The sequence below is a fragment of the Aedes albopictus genome, chromosome 1, assembly GCF_035046485.1.
Source record: "Aedes albopictus strain Foshan chromosome 1, AalbF5, whole genome shotgun sequence".
Taxonomy (NCBI): Eukaryota; Metazoa; Arthropoda; class Insecta; order Diptera; family Culicidae; genus Aedes; species Aedes albopictus.
The window spans coordinates 34,080,179-34,101,863 of NC_085136.1; the positions used below are offsets into that span (position 1 = coordinate 34,080,179).

The following is a 21,685-nucleotide window of genomic DNA, read 5'->3' on the forward strand; positions in this document are numbered from 1 at the left end:
GAAGAGTCCTTAGAACAAAAACTAGTTATTTCTAGGTTATTTCCAACATTAAGGCCAGAACAAATTTCATTTGCTTCTTTTGTCACTGCCCGTTGACTCGTCAAGGGGGGGGGGGGATGATAAAAAATAAATGTTTTTGATAAAAAATTACCCAAACAATTAAGCAAAATTGTAAAACTCATCGGATTTGTTAAGAAATTTTCTCGACGACTCTAGCTTGATTTTAATATTTTTAAACGTCTTAAATAACACAAGTTTACAAAATAAAACGAAAGTCGTGAACTTCTGTCAACGACCAAAGTTTTTGAAGCACAATTTAGTGCTGATTTCGAAACCGACCCTTAAAAAATTTTAAGTAGAACAGTTTTTGAGTTTTAGCTCAATATCGAGTTTTGCAACTTTTCAAAATATGTAATTTAATAAAATTCAAATATATTGCGTTTTATTTAACTAATGTTAAATCTTTTTCCATAAATTAAAAGCTGAATACAATACCATTCGAACATCTGAATACAGGTTTTGCATCAGATTGATGAAATTCAAGATATTGGCGTGTTTTAGGGATGATCTTCTTAAATTTTAGCAAAATTTCCAAAATTTTTTAAGAAAATGTATTTTTTTCAATAAGAAAAAACCAACTTAAAAATTCTTTCTCGACGTTTATTTGACATATCATATGTAGGCGAGTTACAGTAAAAATTTCAGCTCAATCGGAGCATTGATTACGGAGAATGAGATGTTTGAAGTGAGCGACTTTGCTTAAAAATAGAACAAAAATCGATTTCAAATCATCAACCTTGTATGGAAAGTCGAAAAAATTTCCGCTCTACTGTAATTTTTTTCCTTCGCGTTTTCGAACTCAGGGCATGATTCTACACCAAAAACGATCATCAGCTTACCGAGTTCAAAAATGCTGTAAACTAGTGTAATTTATGCACCGAGAAAATTTTCTACTCAGTGACTGAGTTGGTCTTACTCAGAAATCGAAAAATCCTTTGTTTTCTTACTCAGTTTCCGATAAAAGTGGGACAACCCAATGGCAATGGGTTGTACCATTTTTAGCTGAAACTGAGTAAGAATACAAAGGATTTTTCAATTTCTGAGTAAGGCCAACTCAGTCACTGATTAGAAACTTTTTTTTCTGTGTGTGTGCCCCCCCTCAAAACGTCAAACTCCAACAACAAATTTCCGAAGGGGCGGGGGGAGGGGGTAACATAAGAGAAATTCGAAATTTGTGTCAGCCTAAGTAGGGTCTTGTACCATTTGGGCAGGTGTATCTATTTTAGGCACTTAGCGCTATAACTAAGCCAATTTCAAACCAATTGATTTGAATTTTTGTATAGAGTAACAGTAGCAGCAGTAGCAGTAGAGCACGTACAGTATCTAACTCTGTACAAAAATTCAAATCAATCGGTTTGAAATTGACTTAGTTATAGCGGCAAGTGCCCAAAATAGGAACACCTGCCCAAATGGTACAAGACCCTAGTTGTCACCATTTTGTTATGATCTTGTCATGTGTTTCTGGTCAGGTAGATCGAGCGATGAGGAAACCTTCACTGGTTTGAAATCTAAACACTGATGCACCTACCTACACGCTAACCTGAAACTACCCATCGCCTGGGTCGATTCTACCCGGATTTTCATGTTGTTAGCAGTTGTCAGAATCCGGGTAATCCGAAAACCCAGATTGGTTGAATCTGGGTAAAGATCTGGGTAATCGGCACTTTGTCACTTTCCGGCTTGCGAATATAGCAGCGATCAGGCGAACGCAGGCAATTATGGATGTTTTCACAGAAAATATGAGGATAAATGACGGGAAAACAGTGAAATTCTTCCAGGGAACTGTTTTCCTGCATCAGGTAAGTGAAAAGCACATGGAAATTAGGAGCTTTTTATCAAAAATCTAATTTGGAAATAAATTAACAAAATCAAGGTCCCGGAGGAGCTGGGTACCAGTTACCCAGATTTTGCAACCAACATCGGTAACCCAGATTTGAGTAAAGGTGCCTTTACTCAGATTAGAGTAACTGCAGTTTTGCTCAATCTGGGTCGCTTTGACACCAATCTGGGTAACCGAGGGTTAGCGTGTAGACGAAAATATCTTCCCTTGTTGCTGGTTCGCAAATTGGGTCACAGATAAACATACACGGTCAGAAAATTCACTCATTTTGGAGCTAAAGTGGGACAACTCAAAATTGAGTAAATTTTATTTCCAGCGATAGCGCTGGCCCAAGTGCGAAAATCTCATAAGTTTAAGTTGTATAATATTCTTGCTGATCTGAAGAATATTATACGGCCTAAACTGTTGGGATTTTTGCACTTGGGCCAGCGCTATCGCTGGAAATGCAATTTACTCATTTTTTGAGCTGTTCCAGTTTAGCTCAGTTTTGTGTGAATCTTACTCATTTTAGAGTAACTTTTTCTTAGCGTGTAGTGAAATCGGTTCATCGGTGGGTAAGTCCATCCTCCAATGAACCGAATTTACTTGGTCCAAGAATTTAGACATTAGAGCGGGGCAGTTTCCAATAAGAATTGTAAGATTCTGATCTGATGGAATCACTCTAGTGTCTAAATTCTTGTACGAAGTGAATTTGGTTTACCAGTTTCACCAGTGGATAACCATGGACTTATGGACTTATCCACTAATGAACTGAATTCATCGCGGTCCGAGAATTTTGACACTAGAGCGAGACTGCTTCCAATCAGAAGTGAACGATTTCCAATCAGAATTTAAACCCGCGACCGGACCGCGATGAATTCAGTTCATCGGTGCACTTGTCTATGGCCCCGCTCTAGTGTCAAAATTCTCGGACCGCGATGAATTCGTTTCATAGACGAGTGCACCGATGAACTGAATTCATCGCGGTCCGAGAATTTTGACACTAGAGCGGGGTCGCTTCCAATCAGAAGTGAAAGATTTCCAATCAGAATTGAACAATTCTGATTGGGAACGACCCCGCAGTAGTGTCAAAATTCTCGGACCGCGATGAATTCAGTTCATCGGTGCACTCGTCTATTGGTGGATAAGTCCTTCTGCCGATGAACAGAATTCATTCCGTCCGATAATTTTGACCCTGGAACAGGACAATTTCCAATTACAGGTGCAAACGGTTTAACTGCAACGCTTTTTAACTGCAAGTCCGTTAGGTGCAACAAATTTGCAGTTATCGCACCGCCAAACGTCAAAATGGTGCGCCATTTTAGCCCTATAGAACAGTTGGATGAATGTTTCGTTCATTATACGTTAATTGATGGCTTGTCGACAATTTCAGGCGTTGCAGTTATCGGATTTTCGTTCGCTAATGTCGTTTTCGTTTTTGATTCAGTTCCAACCTGGGTTGGAACTGGATGAGATCACAGTTTCAACCCCAACCCGACTTCGGTTTCGCTTGTACTAAAGTTTGTTTGAGTTTGTTTGACGTTTGTTTGTTTACACATTTTCCGCCAATCCAGTTCCAACCCAGGTTCAAAAACGAATTCGACATAAGTGAAACGTAAACATGTTGCAGTTATCGAACGTCTACTGTAGAATCATCCAAATCTGTTGAGAAGCTGCACCGCTCTTATGACTTAATTCAAATATACTATATTAACAATATAGGTCACTTCGTGTTTTCAAATACAACGACATGGAGACGCCGTTTACGAATGATTACAGCACCACCTGTTGTCAGAAAAAGTCAATAATTGTATTTTGATCAATTTTTGTTTACCGTGCAAGGTGACATTTCTTGAAAAAAAGATGTTAGCGGTGTCAAAGTTTTTTGTTCCCAAATAATCGATTATTAAATAATCGATTTCCAATATACACAATCAAAATAATATTTCATTAGATGACATCTACGAATACATCTGTAGAAGAATTTGAATGCTCCCTCATTGTAACGCCACCGAAATCGGTTCACTTCAAAATTCAAAATTTTCACCCTCAAATTTATCTTATATTTCAGGAGCTCGATTTGAAAAGGTCGTATGTGCTTTTGTCGATTAAAAATTCGATCAGTTGAACTCGCTTATTATAGCAAAACCCGTTGAAATTGAACAAACTTGATACATACAGCAGGATCATCACAAAACAGGCTTTCTGTTCCACCATTAAAAATCGCCAAAATATCTTCTCTATTGCTACAATAACTAAAATAAACTGATCGAATTTTATATCGACAAATGTACATACGACCTATTCAAATCGAGCTCCAGATTTTGCCTTGATGATTGCTATTTTCTCTTGACAAAGGCTTTTAATATCATCTTTCTTAATGTCCACGCTGACAAACATACATCGGATTGGATAGCTTACAAAAAATCCGGAAGATCACCAACCAAGTGCACGTCAAATTTCTCGTGGCAGAGTGCAAGACATTGAATTCAAGGGTGCACAAGCTAATGGACCGATGCACGAACTTAATAATTTCAACGTTTGAGCGTTCTGTGCTTACAAAAAATGAGCTCCGGGACCGGACCTGAGAATAGAACCCGACAAATTTATTTTCGATTAATTTCGTTGTTCTTCTTAAAGTGAACTGTGAGTTTATTCGAATGCTGATTGTTTTATTCCGGACTAACCGACTTTGTTGTTGGATGTGTGAACATTGTGCTGTCAAAGATAGAACATTTACACGATCGTCGCGAAATCCTTACAAAGCTCATTATTTTTAAATATACAGTCATGGGCTACTGGGTGAACTTCAGTTAAGGTCCCATTAGACGTGACAAATATTTGGCCAAACAAGCCCAACAAATGACCAACACAACTTGAATCATAGCAACCTTGGATAAATGTCGGACTTCAATTGCAAATATTTTGTATAATGACAAACACTCTAATGGCATCTTTAGTAAAAATATTTTGGCAAATTCGCTCGCTGCAGAGTGTTAATCCTCCATAAATTTAGTCAGGCATTCCTTTAGATGTTCCTTCTGAATTCTTTCTGATTTTCTAACGGAATTTCCTTCTCAGTTTTCTCTTTTCCTTTGCTAATCGAAAAAATCCGCATTTATCCGTTGCTATCCGTCGTTAACCGCGTCTAATTGCACCTGCGGCTCAGATAGCAGCGGTTAGCGACGGTTAGGAACGGATATATGCGGATTTTCCGATTAGAAAAGGATATGTCATTCCCCTTGGTTTCCTCCTAGAGTTTTTTTTTCTAAGATTCATTCTGGAGCTTTTTGTGAAGTTCCTCCAGGAGTGCCTTCAGAGATTGATTTAAAGTTTTTTTTTCTTAAATTTCTCCAGAGGTTCCTTCGAGGGACCCCCAGGAGTTCCTACTGAAATCACTCCATCAATTTCTTCTGATGTTTCTTCAAGAATTAATTCTAGGAATCCTCAAGAATTTTCTTCTAGGATTCGTCAAAAAGTTCCTTATCGGAGTTTCTTGGAGTCTTTATTGGATTCCTGCAGAACCTCCTTCAACGATTCCCTCAGGAGTTTTTTTACGAATACCTCCCGGAGTTCCTCCTGGAATTCTTCCAAAATTTTCCAAGAACGATCAGGAGTTGTTTCAAGGATTTATCCAAAAGTTCATTAAAAAATTCCTCCTTCTGGGAATTTCAACCGAGATTTCTACCAGTATTCTCCCAAAAGTTCCTACCGGAATTCACTCCGTCCTTTAAGGATTTCCACAGAGTCTTCTGGGATTTTTTATGGAATTTCTTTTGAAATTCCGGAGAAATTCTGAAGTGACTTTGTATAACTCCAACGCGATTTTATATGAACAATTTAATTAATATTTTTCGAGGGATCTTTCCAGGATTCCTTCAGAAGTTCCCTCTTTGAAGTATCAGAAATCCCCCAGGAATTATTTTCGTGATTCCTTACGAAATTTCTATAAATTTGGAATGTCTTTAGAAGTACTTTTTTCCGGGATTCCCAGAAGGAATAAGTGTAATAGTTCATAACTCGCTAACGGAAAGTTCGATTTGGGTCGTCTGTGTTTTAGTCTGTTACGTTTATCGGTTCAAATTTACTTCTCATCTGCAACTTCGCATGTCGCGCGAGTCGCGACTTCGATTTGGTGCTGCGACGATAGTATCCGCCAGAAATTCTAGATTGAGTTTAAATAAGGGCGAAAGTAACATGAGAGAGTTCTCTTCATCGACTCTTTCTTCTGCAAATTAAAGTGACAAGATGCAAATTTAATCGAACTTTTATACACTTAGACGCTAGATTGCATCGCAACCTAGCGATTTATGACCAAAAAGTGCAACCATACTTGCATCTTGTCACTTTAATTTGAGGAAAAGAGAGTCGATGAAGAGAACTCTCTTATGTTACTTTCGCCCTTATTTAAACTCAATCTAGAATTGTTCAAGAAGAGAGAATTAAATTTGTTCTAGGTTGAGTAGTTGAAAAAAAAAATCGATTAATGTTTAATCGATTATTTCAGAAGAAATGGGCATCCCCACCATGCAATGACAGTTCGACAGAATAAATGTCATTCGGATAGCGCATGCATTTAGTGTGTAGTAGTACCTCTTCTGACGCTTGGTGGCGCCACATTCACTAAAAAGGTGTCGCCAAAAAATCGTAAGAGTGACCTATATTGTTAATATAGTATATTTGCTAAATTATCGAACCGAGTGAATTCGGTTCGTCGGTGATAGTTCCATAGAGAAGTTTTAGAGCTGGAAAAGGATGAACCAAACGTCAAATATTTTTTTATTTGATTGAATTGTAAGGTTTCTTCTATCCTATTTCATAACTTAAAATTCAAACATAAATAAGTTCATGTCTTTGTCTGTGATTGGATTATTTTTAAGTCTCGTTCTACACAGAAGACAACGAGTGGAAAACTCCAACTCAATGTTGGACATCCGGTAGAGAAAAATCCCATATCATCCTGACCTGCGGTGATTGCTTTTCTGTAAAAATTCTAACTCTCACTTTTTTCGACTTTCTTCCTTTCTTTCTGCATACTAGCATCCCTTGGTTACGTATCGGTGGGGACGATGGTGGCCTGGAGTTGCAATGCCTTCGCCAAGCTACACATTAATCTGGACGTTTCACCAGCAGAGCAGCAGCAGCAGCAGCAGCAACGGTTAACGCTGGAGGAAAGTGATGAGGTAAGTAATAATTCACCGTTTGTTTTTGTTCTAATTGGATTCACCGCAAAAACTTTAGAAGAAGATATTGAATTAATATAGTTCGGAAAACGACAAACCCTTCTGTGCTTCTTATCCATGGACTTATCTACCGATGAACTGAATTCATTGCGGTCCGAGAATTTTGACACTAGAGCGGGGCCATTCTCAATCAGAATCTTTAAATTCTGATTGGAAATCGTTCAATCCTGATTGAAAACGGCCCCACTCTAGTGTCAAAATTCTCGGACCGCGATGAATTCGGTTCATCGGTGGATAAGTCCATTCCACAGGAAGTATTTGACCTGAAATGAATGAAAATGAACTCATCGTTGATAACTGAGATGAACTAGCCCACAACTGATCATCTTGTTGATAGGGGAGCGCCCAAACCAAATGTGAAAACCACTTTCTTTTCATAGAGTCGCATATGAAAAGAAAAAGTGGATTTGATCTTTGGTTCATCTTAGGTGAACTACTTCCCTTGGCCTATGGACTTATCCACCGATGAACCGAATTCATCGCGGTCCGAGAATTTTGACACTAGAGCGGGGTCTGTTCCAATCAGAATCGTCCAATTCTGATTGGAAACGGCCCCGCTCTAGTGTCAAAATTCTCGGACCGCGATGAATTCGGTTCATCGGTGGATAAGTCCATAGACGAGTGCACCGATGAACACGGTCCGAAAATTTTGACACTAGAGCGGGGCCATTCCCAATCAGAATTGTTCAATTCTGATTGGAAATCGTTCACTTCTGATTGGAAGCGGCCCCGCTCTAGTGTCAAAATTCTCGGACCACGATGAATTCAGTTCATCGGTGCATTCGTCTATAGCAACGAATTCATTTTTAGTGAACATGGCTCCACTCAAACGTTTTCAGAGTGAACCTGAGCATTGGTCCATTTTCTGTTTATTGACATTTGAGCGTACACTCCGGGCTAACCGAAATCGAATGTTTTGTTTCCCATCCGCGGTCCGAGAACTTTGACACGAGAGCGGGGTCGATTCCAATAAGAATTGTTCAATTCTGATTGGAAATCGTTTCCTTCTGATTGGAAGCGGCCCCGCTCTAGTGTCAAAATTCTCGGACCACGATGAATTCAGTTCATCGGTGCATTCGTCTATAGCATTTTTAGTAAACATGGCTCCACTCATACGTCTTCTGAGTGAAGCTGCGCATTGATCCATAGTCTGCTCATTGACATGTGAGCGTACACTCCGGGCTAACCGAATCGAATGTTTTGTTTCCCATCCGCCTACTTAGCTTTCCGAGAACCAGAAGACATCCCTGGCAGCGACGCCGGCCCTGGCGGCCGCCATTACTGCGATCGCAGTCTACAAGCTGTACTACAAGATCGGAACAAAGGCGTTCATGCTGGCGGCAGCTTCCCTGATGATCGCTTCCAATTGTTTGCTGAGTTTCGGGTAAGCCTGTTTTTGTACTGTCACTGGTCTGCAAGTTCTGACTATTGGATGTCTTTTTTTTTTTGGCAATTTTCTCTCCACAGATCGTCGTTCTGGTACTTCAGTGTCGGCCGGATGTTGGCGGGCGTTGCAGCCGGTATTTGCTTCACGCTGATTCCACCATACGTGGACGAGTTCGCTTCCAAGCAGTACAAGTCCCTGCTGGACAACGTGCTGTACGTGCAGTTCGCACTGGGAATCCTGATCCAGCTGATGTCCGGTAAGTTGCGGCTTGAAAAGCCATTAACCTATCTTTCCACGTCAAATTTTGATGCCTAATGGCCTCCACAACAATAGATGAGTACACCGATGAACGTAATTTTCGCGGTCCGAGAATTTTGACACTAGAGCGGGGCCGTTTCCAATAAGAAGTGCACGATTTCCAATCAGAATTGAACGATTCTGATTGAAAGCGGCCCCGCTCTAGTGTCAAAATTCCCGGACCGCGATGAATTTGGTTCATCGGTGGATAAGTCCATAAAAAGAAAAAGTAGATTTGAATTTTGGTTCATTCTAGGTGAAACACTTCCTCTGGTCTCTACCAGACACCAAACTTGATTGGTTTTAAATGTTGGCAATCTATCCCCAACATAAATTTTGATCCCGCGTTTAGACTCAGTGTTTTCTGAAATCCGGTTACTGAGACCATCGAGCTATTACCTTTGGTCTCGCCTCGTGGTTATCACCGTCGTAGTTGGCGTTGGGCACGTAATTGACCGCGTGCATCCTCTTGCTGTCTGCAGTTATCAAAGTAGCTCTGTCGTCGTCTGTTCAGATGCCCGTTCGTCGCTAAGGTTACCGCAGCAGCTACCACCGTGATGATGCCGCCGTGCCGACAATGTCATTTTTCAGCGGTCTACTGCGGTTGTTCTATTTTACACTCCACGCTGGCGCTGCTGTTATCGGACCAGGATTCCATTAATCATTATTTATTGGCCGGCAAGCGGATAGCCGGGACGAGATAACTCAAAAAAAAAAACAGCGTAGAATGGGGAATGAACATCGGACAGCGACAATGTGATGCAGGCACTGGACTTTCTCCCAATCGACGCTCAATATGTTTTTAATAGACCGTTCTTGCTAGGTGCGATTTGCTTTTAAAAAATCTTCAAACAACTATCATCTAGGTCTGGTCTGTGCATGTGGATGAACATATCAATGAGCAGAATGGACTTATCCACCGATGAACCAAATTCATCGCGGTCCGAAAATTTTGACACTAGAGCGGGGCCGTTCCCAATCAGAATCGGTAAATTCTAATTGGAAATCTTTCAATTCTGATTGGAAACGGCCCCGCTCTAGTGTCAGAATTCTCGGACCGCGATGAATTCGGTTCATCGGTGGATAAGTCCATGGACTTATGTACCGATGAACCGAATTCACTCGATCCGAGAATTTTAACACTAGAGCGGGGCCGTTTCCAATCAGAATTTGACGATCTGATTGGAAATGGCCCCGCTGTAGTGTCAACATTCTCGAACCGAGTGAATTCGGTTCATCAGTGGATAAGTAAATGGGCCACAGGAAATATTTACCTAAAATGAATAGAGATGATTGAGTTTTACTATTCTCCTTATGCGGGAGGGTTCTATTTTGGCTCCAGTATACGTGCTGATAAGATGACCGAAAACGCCATCACTCAGGTCTTGTTGGCAGGAAAAGTAACAAGAACTTTACTTGCGACCATCACCACGAGAATTTCGTTATTATTTTTTTTCTTTCATTTCATGCAATCTGTTATCAAAGTTATATGGCCTGTGCATAAGACCGTGCTTGTACAGACTGTGCTAGGTATAGTATTTTTCCTGCTGATACGTCGATTAAGCTTTCTCCGGGATTTCATTCGGTATGTTTTTTCGTTAGTTACCAATACTGAAATACAAGGTTTGCAATACAAACAATCCGTGAAATATTGTATTTTTTTTGTTTAAAGCTGTGCTTCATCAAAAGATTATGACTTAGACTTATAATTGAGAAAAAGTAGATTTCCTTTGTATAAACTTACTTTTCTTTACCATAAGTTCACTCCCATTCATTTTTGATGAATCACTTCCGTTGCCCTGTGGACTTATCTACCGATGAACAGAATTCACTTCGTCCGAGGATTTTGGCACTAAGGAGAGGCAATTTCCAATCAGAATCGTCCAATTCTGATAGGAAACGCCCCGAAATAGTGTTAAAATTCTCGGACCGAGTGAATTCGGTTCATCGATGGAAAAGTCCATTATTGTCATGGATAAACTCAAGCGGATTCCCTGTAAAAAATGGACTTATCCACCGATGAACCGAATTCATCGCGGTCCGAGAATTTTGACACTAGAGCGAGGTCTGTTCCAATCAGAATCGTCCAATTCTGATTGGAAATGGTCCCGCTCTAGTGTCAAAACTCTCAGACCGCGATGAATTAGGTTCATCGGTGGATAAGTCCATAGGCTCGCAATCGCATGAACGATAGACGAGTACACCGATGAACTGAATTCATCGTGGTCCGAGGATTTTGACACTAGAGCGGGACCATTCTCAATCAGAATTGGTCAATTCTGATAAGAAATCGTTCACTTCTGATTGGAAGTGGCCCCGCTCTAGTGCCAAATTCTCGGATGTCCTAATGCTACCCCAACAAATGGTTATACAGTAGACGTTCGCTCGGTGCAAACGGTTTAACTGCAAGGCTTTTTAACTGCAAGTCCGCTAAGTGCAACAATTTTGCAGTTATCGCACCACTATCCGTCAAAACGAAATATCAACAGCGATTCGATGTTTTACGGATGCACTTTTGCTGCAATGCGATGTTTTTCGTATGCACATTGGTTGCATTCTGCAACAACTGACAGTTATGTGACGTCTGTCAGTTGTTGCTGTTATCGAATTTCATTCGGTAAGTGAAACGTAAACATGTTGCACTTATCGAACGTCTACTGTAGGTATTATCAACGGCGTCATGGTTGTGATTTTTTCCGCAGTCAAGTTCGCAGATTGTGAACAATCCTCGGGTACCCACTTTATGTAATTTATGTTTAGTCCCTCACTCTCAGAGCTGTCAGATCAGTGTAACACGCTAAATATAATTTACACAAAAGGCAATTTACACGGAAAAAAATACACGGTTATGAATATTATTGGGTACCGGACTGGACACACAAAATTTGATCGTTTTCTTTGGTACATCGAGGTCTTGAAATTAGTCTATGGTATTATTAAAGGACTTGAGGGGTATTTCAGGAGCTTTGCGGATTTCAGGGCTGTTTAATGCAAATTTCAAGGGGATTTCAAGTGGTTTCGATAGCATTTCAGGCCGTTTTCAAGGATTTTAAGGACGGTTTAGGGCGTTTTATGGGATTTAAATGATGATGCAGGAATCATCCCTCTCAATGTTCTATGAATGAGGGTTTCAAGAGGATTCCAGAAGCTTTTCAAGGGATTTCAGGGAGGTTGAGGAGCATTCAGAAGGGTTTGAGGGACGTTACAGCGTTATATGAGAGTTTCAAACGGGGGTCCATATATTCGCCTCATTCCACTCATAATCACTCTTCTTTGCTGATGTGAATCGAAAAGAACAACAAACGATGCGTCCCGAACGAACCATTCAACTTCCTTGAAGTTCTTCGGAACGCTCCTGAAACCCTAAGAAAATCAGTTACATATAACATTTTCGCGCATATAATTTGAAACACCAATATGTACGTTTTCAAGGGGTTTTGGAGCCTTTCAAAGGCGTTCCAAGGGGTTTTAGGGACTTTTCACGGGCGCTTCAATGGGATTACGGAAGTTTCAGTGGCGTTCCGAAGCATTTCAGGTCAGCGTCGTATCAGGAGGATTTTAGGAACACCTTTACATCAAAGAGGTTTCAAGGGGATTATGGAGGTTCAAGGGGCATTTTAAGGGGTCCTTGTGAAGCGATCTCTGAAAATCGTCTGATACTTCCAGAAATGCCTCCGAAGTCTTCGAAACCCACTGAAACACCCTAAGGCCTCCTGAAACGTCCCTGAAGCGTCCCAGAGACCCCCTGGAGCCCCTTGTAAAGTTCTGGTTCGATTGGGACCTGGAACCCCTGATTTCCCCTGAATTGCCCCAGAAACTCATTGCAACTCCTCTGGAAGCCTCTGAGACTCCTTGCAGTGCCCCTAAGGCCCATAGAACCCCTCTAACACTCCCTGAAACGCCCTCGAGACCCTCTGAAGCCCCCTGAGATGACCCTGAAACTACCATGAACGCCCCTGAGACCCTTAGATCTTCTTTATAAACGCCCCCTGTCCATTTACATATGCACAATATTTGTTATGAGTAGCTCTTCCTCTGGAGAGCTCTGGAAATCTGACAGAAACTAAGGACCAAGGAGTGACATTAACCTTCTTAGCATCGTCACTCCCATCGGCTGTTTTAATGCTTGTAATGCATTTCCGATGTAGTGCAAGCATTAATTATGACAATAAAAACGATTCTATCATTTCCAGGATAGCTGTGTATGTGTAGACTAGACTAGACTAGATTGAATAAAGAAGAGGCTCGGAGTTGGTAGCGATGTCAGTCAGTGCCTATGGATTGGACGAATGGCTGGCCTTGTTTTATTTGTCGTCTTCAACAAAAGGAACGAATGAGGATTTTCATTTTTTTTTTCAGAGGTTATGGCATCCTCAAACCTTATTCATTTTAAGTAAACGAATTCCCCTGACTGATATGATAGGATAACTGAAAAAGGGGATCGATAGAAACATCTCGTTTTTTTTTTTGGTGGAATGGACCCGATGTGATGGTAAGAACACGTGACTATCACACCGAGGACCTGGTATCAATTCCCACTGCCGGCAAACTTACTAAATGTGGGTTCGGTTCATCCTTCGGAAGGAGAGTCAAGTTGTGGGTTCCGAGATGAACTCGTCCCGGGTTGAAAATCTCGTTAAAAATGTAAGACAACATCAAGTGACATGTTGATGAATATCGCACTTGCATACGTTTAACAAAAATCCTTTTCATGGCACCAGAAATCACATCGTTTATCTGGCTTTTGATATTTGGAACATAAATTTAAAATAAACGTAATCTCGAATTTTGAGCCACTATTTTGTATTTAAGTCCGCCATCTTTGAAATTCTGATCGCTAGTGTTGGACTTCAGACTTCTTTCCCATTCCAGATGTACCCATACTGAATAGTTTTAGAGCCTAAAACTCCATTGAACAGCCGCCATCTCGGTTATTCTGGTTGCTATTTTTGGACTCCGGAAATCCTCTCTAAAACACTTTATTATACAGTAGCTATATTGAATTTGAAGCCGCCACCTGGAAATTCTAGTCGCCATTTTTTTAAGTCTAGACATCTTTCCCATACCAAATGTACCCATATTGCATGGTTTTAGAGCCCAAACCACAATAACATAACCGTCATCTTGAATCTAGAGCTGCCATCTTGGATTTTAGACCGCCATCTTTAATACTGTGGTCGCCATTTTTGGAGTCCAGACGTCTTCCCATGCGAAAAATACCCATTTTTCATGGTTTTAGCCGCCATCTCGAATTAAGAGCCGCCACCTTGGATCTTAGATCGCCATCTTGAATAATCCACTTTTGGACTCCGGACATGTTCCACATTTTGTTTTTCTATACACAGTTAAAATAAAAATGTAAATTTAAGTTTATTTTCATGCACATAACTGGAGCACGAAAATAAACGCAAAAATACACCGTGTTTTAAATTTACACGAATTGAAAATCGTTGAGAACACGGAAGCGACGTGTAAATTTAAGCGTCGTTGAATTTTAAAAAGATCAAACCAAGCGCCGCTTTTATTGACTTCGTTCCATTTCCGACTGTTCCTTTGGTTTGGATGCTTCCCTTCTTTCGACGATGGAGGTACCAAATAATAAACATAAACCGGATCATGTCAAAGATCATTACACTTGCTTTATTTCCGGATAATCAATTCCATCACTATAACACAATTTCATTAATTATATATTTGATGCTGTTTCTGACTGCGATCTCAACGATTCCTGCTGCTGATGACGGTGACGACGACCACGACGACGAGGGCGGGAGTAATTAATTGGAGCGCGAGCTGCTGGAAATAAACACACGGGATCCGTTTTAGTTTAGGACTACAGCAATGAAGTTCGTTAAACACAATCGGCAGTAGCTACTCAAATTAAGGACAGACTTGTTAGAATCCCAAAATGGCCGCCACAATGGCCGACTTTGGCACCTACTCACGATTTCGAGGGCACAAATCTCTTCGTAAACAAAACCAGCGCACCTAATCTTCTTATTTTAAGCTTATTACAAGTGAGCAAGAACAGAATAATAAAATGCACTGTTGTTTAAAGCTTGCTTCTTGAGATTTGTGCGTCTGAAGTTCTGATGCACTGTTGAAGCGGGATTTCCAGACGTTTGTCCTTAATCTTACCTGTAGATCAGCGGATGAAGAAATACAATTATCGAAGCGGGAAATCACAATTTTATCGAAAATCAAAACCCGTTTTCCGACACGCAGTCCTTTTGCCGGCCATGTTTCCTTCCACTAGCAAACGTTCTCGCGATTTTACACGTTGATTGAAATTTCTAGCTTTATCAATTGGAAAATAAACACAAATAAATGCATTTTTGTTTATAGTATTGAGTTTTCCATGTTTTTTCGTGCTCCAACTATGTGCATTGATTTAAACTCAATTTTAAATCAAATTCGTGTTTCAATTCATGTAAATTCATATCCAGCATGATTTACATGTCGTTTAAATTTACAAAGTTTTTGCTGTGTAGTAACGAGATTTTTGACCCTGGGGTTCATCTCGGGACCCACTTTTTACCTCCCTTCCGAAGGAAGAACTCACATTATGTAAGTTTGTCGGGAGTGGGATTTGATCCCAGGTCCTCGGCGTGATAGTCACGTGCGTTAACCATCACACCAGGTCCGCTCCACAATGTTCCCCATGCCAAATATACCCATAATGCATGGTTTTAGAGCCTAGAATACCATTAACCCTCTAATACCCAAATTTTTGATTTTGATCTAAATATTATTTTTCGTCATCTAAAATCGATTTAAACATGTTTTGGAAGATGATTCTTTTTAATTCTCGATTTTGTGAATTTCAGTTTTTGATTTTTATAATTTTTATTTTTGAACATCCCCACACTTTTATATTTTTCCTGGAAGCCAATTAGGGGTACGGATTTTTTGAGATGAAAACATTTTGAGATTTTATGATTATTGTTGAAATATTATTATTTTAAATTTTTTTCACAGACAATTTTATTTTCCGTGTAATTTTATGGAAAATAATTTTAGAGTGTATTCGATTCCCTTAAACTATTAAACAAGGATAGTATGATTTGGGAAAAATTTAAAATATGTTAATTGTAGCGATTCAATACAAAATAAACAATGACTTCTAAAAGGTGACTTAAACATCATTTTTTCAATGATTTTATAAAAATGTAAATACGCTTTAAAATACACCAAAAACCATTTTGAGATATACAGAACAGTCCTAAATATTTGCCAAAAATATAAAAAAAATGATTTTCCACGACACAAAAATTACAAAAATGCTCAAACAATACCCCGTCTAAAGGCGGGATTGGGTATTAGAGGGTTAAACAGCCACCATCTTGTATTTGGAGCTGCCATATTGGATTTTAGACCGCCTTGGTTATTTTGGTTACCATTTTTGAATTCCGAACATCTTGCTCATGCAAAATATACCCATATTGCATGGTTTTAGAGCCTGAAGTATCAATAAACAGCTGTCATCTTGACTTTGGAGCCGCCATATTGGATTTTAGACCGCCATCTTGGATATTCTGGTCGCCATTTTTGGACTCCGAACATCTTTCCCATACCAAACATACCCCATATTAAATGGTTTAAGAGCCTAAAACTCTATTAATCAGCCGCCATCTTGAAATTGGTGCCGTTATCTTGAATATAAGGCCACAGAGAACAGACGTTTAAGCTCGAACAAAAATACGTCGAAATCGTGTGTAAAGGATTTAAGTGTACCTCAACGCCACCAACGGAGACTGCCCCACATATAAAGTCGATTTGACCCCACGATAGCAGTGTTCATCGTTAAAATACACTAGCCCACAAAGCGACACGAGCGCCAAACAGCAAAAAACGGCGAGCACTGGAAACAAATATGACAACACAACAATGCAAGTGATGGAACGCTAGCGCCGCGCAACGGGAGCATAACCACATACTTTGAAATGACCGTTACAAAGTTTTACACAAGCCAGAAAGTGAAGATAGACGTCTGTTCTCTGTGATAAGGCTGCCATCTTGGCAATCTGGTCACTAGTGATGAATTTGTCAACTATCCTAAAGGTTACAAACATCGCTGCAGTTTGATGTGTCGCATTATGGGGCTTGGTTCAGTTTTATGTACGGTCAGTTCTACCGGTGCTGGTCCGGATCACTGAAATGGCCATAACTCCAGAACGCCTTGACCGATACAGACCATTTTCAATAGCAAACAATGCGGTAAAAATCTGGTTCGATTGGAGCTATAAGCCGAAAAATCGGCCAATAGGAAGTGCCTTAACAGTGAGTGAACTTATTTTGCGCACAGACATACATACATACACACATACATGGATCATCTCTATTCGTCGAACTGAGTTGATTGGTATATGAGACTTCATCCTCCGAGCATTTTTTCGAACAATTGGTTTTTGAGTGAACATATTCCAGAACACTCCAGAACACGAGAAATCCAAAAGCTGGTTTTGTAGCTTTCTATAACGATAAGTTAATTTCAATTGAATAAGAATGAATTGATCGATAAAAAACATATTTTGAAGGCATTCTTTTTTCTTACATGCAACATTTCGTTTGCCGGGTCCATTGCAAGCTGATGATTATGGGTTTGATCTCCAGCCCGGTATTTCGTAACACAGCTCTTCTACCATAATCTCTTTAAAACTCTGAAGTGCAGACGTTGAATTTTCGGCATTGAAACTGATAGATAAGGCCAATTTTAGAAACCTTGAAACCCAAACACCCTTCCGAATCATAATCATAAAATTTCCTCAGCATCTTCTTCCTGTTTCGTCGAAGTGTCTATCTGGCTGGAAGATAAACCAAACTTTAAACCCAAATGGCCTCATTCAATTCAATAAGCTCAAACTCAAACGTACGGCCCTACCATACGAACGATGGGCTTGGGCATGGGACCAAGTTTCCCAACCGAAACACAAACAAAACCAATAAACTTTCCCACCGTATGTGGCAACCCATCGTCGTCAGGCTGTGTGCAGATATGCTGAGCACATTTTTCGAACCGGCGCGATGGCTAGATACCTACTTCCACCCGTTGCGAAGATTTGTTTGATTGTCTTTTGGAAGCTCAATGGACTTGTCCACCGATGAACCAAATTCATCGCGGTCCGAGAATTTTGACACTAGAGCGGGGTCTTTTCCAATCAGAATCGTCCAATTCTGATTGGAACGGCCCCGCTCTAGTGTCAAAATTCTCGGACCGCGATGAATTCGGTTCATCGGTGGATAAGTCCATAAGGACCTGATGGGCACGAGTTCACCCGGGAGGTCCTGGTTTTATTTGGCTGGGGTGTAAAACAGGAGAACTGGATGAATGTGGGTGAAGTTATTGTTGAGAACAAGTAGACGTTACACAGACCGGTGCATGCACCGATGAACTGAATTCATCGCGGTCCGAGAATTTTGACACTAGAGCGGGGCTATTCCCGAGCAGGAATGAATAACTGATTCATAACTGGAGCATACCGAAGTCAGGTATCATACCAAGACAAGGTATTGGTCGGTTATCCAGGTATTGAAAATAACTTATTTTGGTATTTTGTAGGTATTGATACAATACCTCAATGAGTTATTGGTTTGATGTTGAGGACTGCTTGAGGTATTATTCAATTATGGAGAAATGGCTATTTGTATGAAAAAATCGCCGATTATTATTTAGGTATTGCCATACCTGAAGTCATTATTCACGCGTTATGCACAGAATACACACCAGTTATTATTTTAGGTATTTTACCTCTTATGCAGGGCTACTTAATACCTCGGGGCCACTTCCAATCAGAGTTGAACGATTTCTGATGGGAAACAGCACCACTCAGGCATAGACAAACAGACATACTACTCAAATCGCAAGCATCGCACGATTTAACGGTCATTTCGAAAATAAAGTGTGGTTCGGACTGTGCTCGCATGCGTCATGGTGGCGCTGCTGTGCCTACATCACCTCTCAATTTTGGAGAGAAATGAACGCGACGCTGATCAATGTTTACATAAAATGACTCAATCATGAACCTTCATTCATGTTTTATGAATGGATGACGCCACGGGGGACCCGTCACCTGCTAATTTTTTACATCGAGCCGAGGGAAACAACACCTCAATGCTTCGGATTGAGCATTTATAGAGGGTGCTAGTGCGCTGCCAAACCTCCTCCTCTTGGCGTAACGTCCTTATTGGGACAAAGCCTGCTTCTCAGCTTAGTGTTCTATGAGCACTTTCACAGTTATTAACTGAGAGCTTCCTCTGCCAATGACCATTTTGCATGCGTATATCGTGTGGCAGGCACGAAGATACTCTATGCCCAAGGAAGTCAAGGAAATTTCCTTTACGAAAAGATCCTGGACCGACCGGGAATCGAACCCGTCACCCTCAGCATGGTCATGCTGAATACCCGTGCGTTTACCGCCTCGGCTATATGGGCCCTTTACGCGCTGCCAAACAATGTTTTTGAAACAAATTTCTTCTAAGTAGTATGTCTGTTTGTCCGTGACTCTAGTGTCAAAATACTCTGACCGAGTGAATTTAGTTAATCCACAGAGAACAGACATCCAGGCTGGAGAAAATTTCATTCAGAAAGTTGTGTAAGGATTGGAATCCTTACTTAAGTAAGGATGCAAATCAATACAAGTAGAATGCACATGCACAGAGAACAGACGTCCAAGCTCATGTAGTGCAGTTGTGTAAAGCATTGCAACGGTTGTTTTGAAATAACTGGGAATGTGGCCATTATGCGGCGCTGTCAATTTTCGAATCGGGGTACAAATTTGTCGTTGTTTTACCTTTTGGCGCTAGTGTCACAAAGTGTGCACCCTAGTATAGTTCCACCAAGAGAATGTGTTGATTTTACTTGGAAAACATTAATTGAATTCTTGTTAAACTTGTTTCTTATTGAAAGTAATGACACTAATTATCAATGGGTTGCTCAAAACTTGTTGCTGGATTAGTGAAATAATCATAAACATCTTGTTATTTAAGCAAATATAGCTCAGAATCTGAGTAGAGAAATTTAAAGGTGCGCTAGTGAAATATTTCTTCAGAAAGCGCCATCATGGTGTCGAAACGAGTTTTTGAGTGGGAAAGTCACCGTCGATGTCGCTACTGAGCTGGTTTTTTCTTTACACAAGATTTTCAAGCAATTTTGTTCGAGCATGTTCGTCTGTTCTCTGTGGCACATGCTCCGCAAACAGCATATTTCCACAGTCAGTTGTGAATTGAAACATTTCAAGAGGTGAATTACACTCCCGTTCAAAAGTTTGGGGTCACCCCCTCAAAAACATGTCATTTTTTTAGGCCCATATCTCCGCCAATTTGCGTCCGATTTCAAAACCCTAGGTTTAATTCAAAAGATAAAAAATCAAAGTAACTTTGAACATGATTTAAAAGAAACTTTTTCATAAAATTGTGTATGTAAACTTAACCCAAAGTTGCCAAATTTTCTAAAAAATGAATATAAACTTAAGGCAGTGTCGCTGGAAGTTGGGTCGACCAAATTTTAAGATGAGAGCGGTAATATGACCCAATTTCTATTAGCTTTCAACTGCTTTTTACAGAACTTAGCTAAAAAATCTAGAAAAAAAGTTATTAAGTAAATTAATTCTTGATGTCATCGACCAAAAGTTTGGGGTCACCCCTCAAAATGATGTATCGGCCAATAGTTTGGGGTCACTATCGTAAAACATGGAAAAGTGATTTGTTGATATCTTTGTCATCTTTCATTCAATTTTAATTCTTCTTGGCTTATTTGAAACAAAATGAATGATACTTACTGCATAGACATTGAACCACACATATTTGTTGAAATTTACATACTAAAACTTAACGTAAAGTTGCCTCATTTTTTGAAGCGTGGTGAAATGTGTTAACTTTACATAACATTTTTATATACAAAAATCGTTAAATACGATAAGTTAAAGACATCAAACGTAAATTTAGTTAATTATCTTTGAAATGAGCCGAAAATAATTAAAATTGAACTATAGATGACGAAGATATCACCAAATCACTTTTCCATGTTTTACGAAAGTGACCCCAAACTTTTGGCCGATACATCATATTGAGGGGTGACCCCAAACTTTTGGTCGATGACATCAAGGATAAATTTACTTAATAACTTTTTTTCTAGATGTTTTAGCTAAGTTCTGTAAAAAGCAGTTGAAAGCTAACAGAAAATGGGTCATATTACCGCTCTCATCTTAAAATTTGGTCGACCCAACTTCCAGCGACACTGCCGTAAGTTTATATTCATTTTTTGAAAAATTTGGCAACTTTGGGTTAAGTTTACATACAAAATTTTTTGAAAAAGTTTCTTTTTAATCATGTTCAAAGTCTCTTTGACTTATTATCTTTTGAATGAAATCTAGGGTTTTGAAATCGGACGCAAATTGGCGGAGATATGGGCCTAAAAAAATGACATGTTTTTGAGGGGGTGACCCCAAACTTTTGAACGAGAGTGTACATTAGTATGAGAAACTCAAAAGAAAAATCGAATAGTCCACTGTGGCTCTGAAAGGCTGAAGAATGTTGGCTGGATCATATATCAGAAAATATCACAGAGCAACCACAGAGAACAGACATCCAGTCTAGAACAAAATTGATTCGGAAAGTTGTGTAAGGATTTGAATCTTTACTTGAGTAAGGTTGCAAACCAATACACGATGACAACACTAACGCCACCAAACACCATATTGCCACAGTCAGTGGTGAATTGAAACATTTCAAGTGGTGAATTAAATTAGTATGAGAAATTAACCGATTGCAGCGCCACGCTATTGCCACTTGTGTTGCCGATTTCAAATGGCCGTTAAATTCCTTACACAGTTTCGGAACTGGACTTGGATGTCTGTTCTCTGTGAGTAAAGATTCAAATCC

At 40.0% G+C, this 21,685-nt stretch overlaps 2 protein-coding genes across 2 annotated transcripts in view; both read left to right on the forward strand.

Annotated features, from left to right (window-relative positions):
- Window positions 1-21,685, forward strand: part of LOC109412976 (octopamine receptor Oamb-like) — an 841,374-nt gene that overhangs the window by 571,703 nt on the left and 247,986 nt on the right. The gene's annotated exons all lie outside the window — the stretch shown is intronic.
- The window catches only part of LOC109428485 (facilitated trehalose transporter Tret1-like), a 34,761-nt gene that overhangs the window by 5,288 nt on the left and 7,788 nt on the right, over window positions 1-21,685 (forward strand). Inside the window, exons 2-4 of the mRNA XM_019704262.3 lie at window positions 6,920-7,062; window positions 8,346-8,506; window positions 8,590-8,765. Coding sequence (XP_019559807.3) covers window positions 6,920-7,062; window positions 8,346-8,506; window positions 8,590-8,765 — 480 coding nt within the window. The remainder of the gene's footprint in view (window positions 1-6,919; window positions 7,063-8,345; window positions 8,507-8,589; window positions 8,766-21,685) is intronic.